This window comes from Octopus sinensis, linkage group LG14 (genome assembly GCF_006345805.1).
Source record: "Octopus sinensis linkage group LG14, ASM634580v1, whole genome shotgun sequence".
In the NCBI taxonomy this organism is placed as follows: Eukaryota; Metazoa; Mollusca; class Cephalopoda; order Octopoda; family Octopodidae; genus Octopus; species Octopus sinensis.
In genome coordinates, this window is record NC_043010.1 from 20,669,547 (window position 1) to 20,673,614 (window position 4,068).

At 42.9% G+C, this 4,068-nt stretch overlaps 1 protein-coding gene across 1 annotated transcript; it reads left to right on the forward strand.

The window, feature by feature from the left end:
* The first annotated feature begins 878 nt into the window (after positions 1-878).
* LOC118766046 lies at positions 879-2,217 on the forward strand. The gene is made up of 2 exons (XM_036509199.1): positions 879-962; positions 1,686-2,217. Exon 2 carries the CDS (start codon positions 1,705-1,707, stop codon positions 2,215-2,217), a length of 513 nt encoding a protein of 170 aa, XP_036365092.1. The 5' UTR covers positions 879-962; positions 1,686-1,704.
* Positions 2,218-4,068: the final 1,851 nt, after the last annotated feature.

Here is a 4,068-nt window from a genome sequence, read left to right on the forward strand (position 1 = left end):
TCTGCCACCTCGCTGCCTACGGACCTATGGAGTTATGTCGAACAGATGCTATCACGTGTAGGTCAGATCTAGCTATTTACCGATTCCATCGTGAAGATCGCTCCGCCACTTCCCTTCTTTTGTTCGGGATACACATGTAGTTATTGTTAGTCTAGTTTAGTGGCTATGGCGAGAAAAAAATGTGGTAGACATGACCGAAAGTACTGAAACAGAAGCTTTGCTGTTCTGTCACAGCTTCACCGATATTTTCAAGTATCACTTCGAAAAGTATCTGAGGGTGGAGAGGGAGGTACCGACTACCCCCACCCCAATACACTTGTAAAAACGGTGGGTGAATATCACAAAAATTGCCCAACATGCAAAGTAAACACAGCGATGTCACTTGGCAAACCGCCTCATAAAAGTTACTGCTGACACTCACTGTACACGCAACCGTGTGTTGGTATCTGTTGGCGTGCTACAGGACTAGTCCGGGAAGCTGTTTCGGTAGAATTTTATTGATGTATTCATGGATTATATTATAGTATAAATCCACCATCCTCACATAGAATTTTAAACGGGTAAAGATAGACAAGTAAAACCTTGATGATATCCTATTCAACAACAAACATAAATAAGTGATATTTTTAAAAAATGAACAATCGAATTTATTGAGAAATTACAAAAGGATGGTGGATTTATACTATGATGTAATCTACAAATATATCAATTAAATTCTACCGAAACAGCTGTAGTAAATGTTAGACCCCAATTAGAGTTCTCCCTTTTTTAGGGGAGACCGGGGCAAGTTGACTACAGGGGCACGTTGACACATTTACTCTAGAGAAAATGCGAAACTACTTTCGGACGATTTAATGAGAACATATTAGTGCTGTTAGTATAAGCTTCGCCCCTCATTTGATTTCGTCGCCGTTGTGAGAGTTTGTCTGCTACACGCGGACAACATTGGAATTTTCCACTTGGTAAGTTATTTTCGACATTTTCGATAATTAGTTATTTTGGATATTGTTTAAGACTGCATTATGTGTATTAAACCTTAAGGAGTTAGTAAAATATCTCTCACGACCCTATACAAATGGATTCTTGCGAAACCCTAGTGGTTTTCTCTCAGTGCTTACATTTACGAGGGAAATGGGGTCGGGGCAAGCTGACACATGTCTATCGCGCTTATCGCCCTAAAAAAGGGAGAACACTAATGGGGGTTTAACATTTACTACAACTGTTTCGGTAGAATTTAATGTAATGTTTTAGTGTAAACAGGGGCCCGTTGACACAGTGAGTCAACTTGCTCCGGCCTGTGATAAAGTTGTTGTAGGTGTTGCTTACATTGATTCACAGACTGTATCTGTCCCATTTTAACTAAGAGTGTTTGCTATTTGATTCATGTCTGGTACATTGTATCAATTCATTGAATAATTTATGTATTGTTTGCTATAGTTTTAGATTAGCTATCTTTATCTAAACCAACCTATTCTATCGTCATACCGCTAACTACTTAGTCAGCAGTTTGTCTACGGCCTCAGCTTTGTAACCTGTACCACTGATATATAAGCATGAAGTTATGCCGTGACTAGGCATGCTTGAAACTGAAAAGTAGGTGAACACTCAGAGCTTCGTTTTGCTTTCACTGTTGGATTATGCAATGAGCTAAATTGCTTTTTTTCTCCCCCTCTCTCTCTTTACAGACCTAGATCTACAATTGTCATGGTGCGACACTACAAACGCAAAAGCGAGAGGGCAACCCTTCCACAGGATGTAATCCAACAGGCTATTCAACAGGTCCGAGCTCGTGCCATCTCCTTGCGGCAAGCTTCGAGGACATTTGGCATCCCTTTAAAATCTCTGTCTCGCTACTGCACCAAGGCCGCTGAAGCAAACAACAACGATCACAGTCTTAGTGGATATAAAAAGCCACGGCAAGTTCTCGCCGACGAGTTCGAGAATCAGTTAGAGGCTTATGTTTTGGCTGCCACAGAAATTTACTATGGGCTTGCTCCAAAGGATGTGCGGAAATTGGCTTCTCAGATGGCAAAGGCAGATGGATGTAATATCCCTCCAACCTGGCATGAGACAGAAATGGCAGGTGAAGACTGGTTCTCTGGATATCTTCAACGACACAAGAATTTATCCACAAGAAGTCCACAGGCAACAAGCTTGGCACGAGCAACAAGTTTCAAACAAGACAAATGTTGCTATGTTTTTCAACCAACTTGCTGAGGTGATGCTTCGGTATAAATTTGATCCATTCAATATCTACAACATGGATGAAACTGGCATAACAACTGTGCAGCGCCTCGATAGAATTATTTCCAGAAAAGGAATAAAGCAAGTGAGAAAAATGACAAGTGCAGAGAGGGGAACTCTGGTCACATTGGCATGCTGTGTAAATGCCGCTGGAAACAGCATACCACCGTTTTTTGTTTTTCCTGAACAATGGACCGTCAGGCAGCGATGGAGGTGCTAATCCATCTGGTTGGATGTTTGAGGAGCAGTTTGTGAAATTCCTTCAACACTTTATGAGGAATGTGAAATGTTCAAAGCAGTCACCGTGCCTTCTCTTGCTGGACAATCACGATTCCCACCTTAGTATCGAGGGGCTGACTTATGCATCAGACAATGGCATCACCATGCTTTCTTTCCCACCTCACTGCACACACAGGTTACAGCCGTTGGACAATGCGGTCTATGAACCACTGAAGAAGTACACAAACACTGCCACTGATGACTGGCATATCAACCATCCTGGCCAGACCATGGCCATTTATGACATTCCGTGTATTGTCAAAACTGCATGGCCATTGACTGCAACTTCGATGAACATTCATAGTGGCTTTTCTTCATCGGGAATATGCACTTTTAATCGCAACATTTTCCAAGACAGCGGCTTTGCACCAAGCTATGTCACTGGTCTTTTCTTTCACCATTTTAAATCCGCCCACTACCTAAAGCAGGGCCTAGGAAAGAATAAACCAGAGGAAGAAAGAAACGTTGTTCTCAAAACCTCTCTGACTCGCCGGTTAAAAGAGCAATCAAAAGGTCCAACTGTCAAGAAAAAAGTTCAAATTCAAGAAAGTGATACTTCTGATGAGGAAGGGTGCTATTGCTTAGTGTGCTGCGAGCCTTTTTCCAACAGCAAAGGAAAGGAAGTGTGGCTTCAATGCTCTGATTGTAAAGGTTGGGCTCACGAGGCATGCACACCAGGTCTGACAATATTCACATGCCCAAATTGTGACTCTGATGATGATATGTGTAGCGTAGATGATATCCTCACTGTTTGAGAGATATATTAGAAATGATCTCGTGTTAGATAACAACCATCTTCGGCTATTTTGACCCTGTTGTGTCCACTGCTCTGATTGGTTGACAGTGGCGCATTTTGTCTCTTGACTTATTTCGCGCCAGTGTGTAAGCCAACCAATCACGGCCTTCGGATAAGGTCCCATAACACAGTCTTTTGGGGGTTTCACTGGAGCCCACCTAAGGTTATAAAAGGCGCCAGCAAATCACTATTTCTCGTCTTAGGTTCCAGTCCTTCTCAGGACTAACTTCTGACCACAGAGCAACTCAACCATGTCTTAGGTTCCAGTCCTTCTCAGGACTAACTTCTGACCACAGAGCGACTCAACCATTGACCACACTACAACCAGACAGCCAGTTCCCGCGACGACGCTAACATACACCAGCAACGCAGGACGCTCTCCATCTCTGTCGCCTTCATCTCCAGCAACACCAATACGTACACAGCACTCGCTTAGGTTTAGCTTTCTCGCTGTTGTGATTTTCACCAAGGTTAACATCACAGCACTACCTGCAAGAATTCCTGTATCAAGAGACCTGGCACAGCGTTGAAGCCCCAACCACTACACGACATGTGTTTAACCGACATCCTGCCTTGTGACCCCAACAGCTTGTTACAGAACTATTACTATTGTGTAACCTTACTACGAACTGGTAAATTAACTGGTAAAAAAGCCTTGTGAGTGGATCTGGTAGACGGAAACTGAAATAATCCCGTCGTATATATATGTGTGTGTGTGTGTGTGTGTGTGTGTGTGTGTGTGTGTGTGT

What these genes read in the sequence shown, in the direction of transcription:
- LOC118766046 (XM_036509199.1), top strand. Translation starts at nt 1,705, where the DNA reads ATGGTGCGACACTACAAACGCAAAAGCGAGAGGGCAACCCTTCCACAG.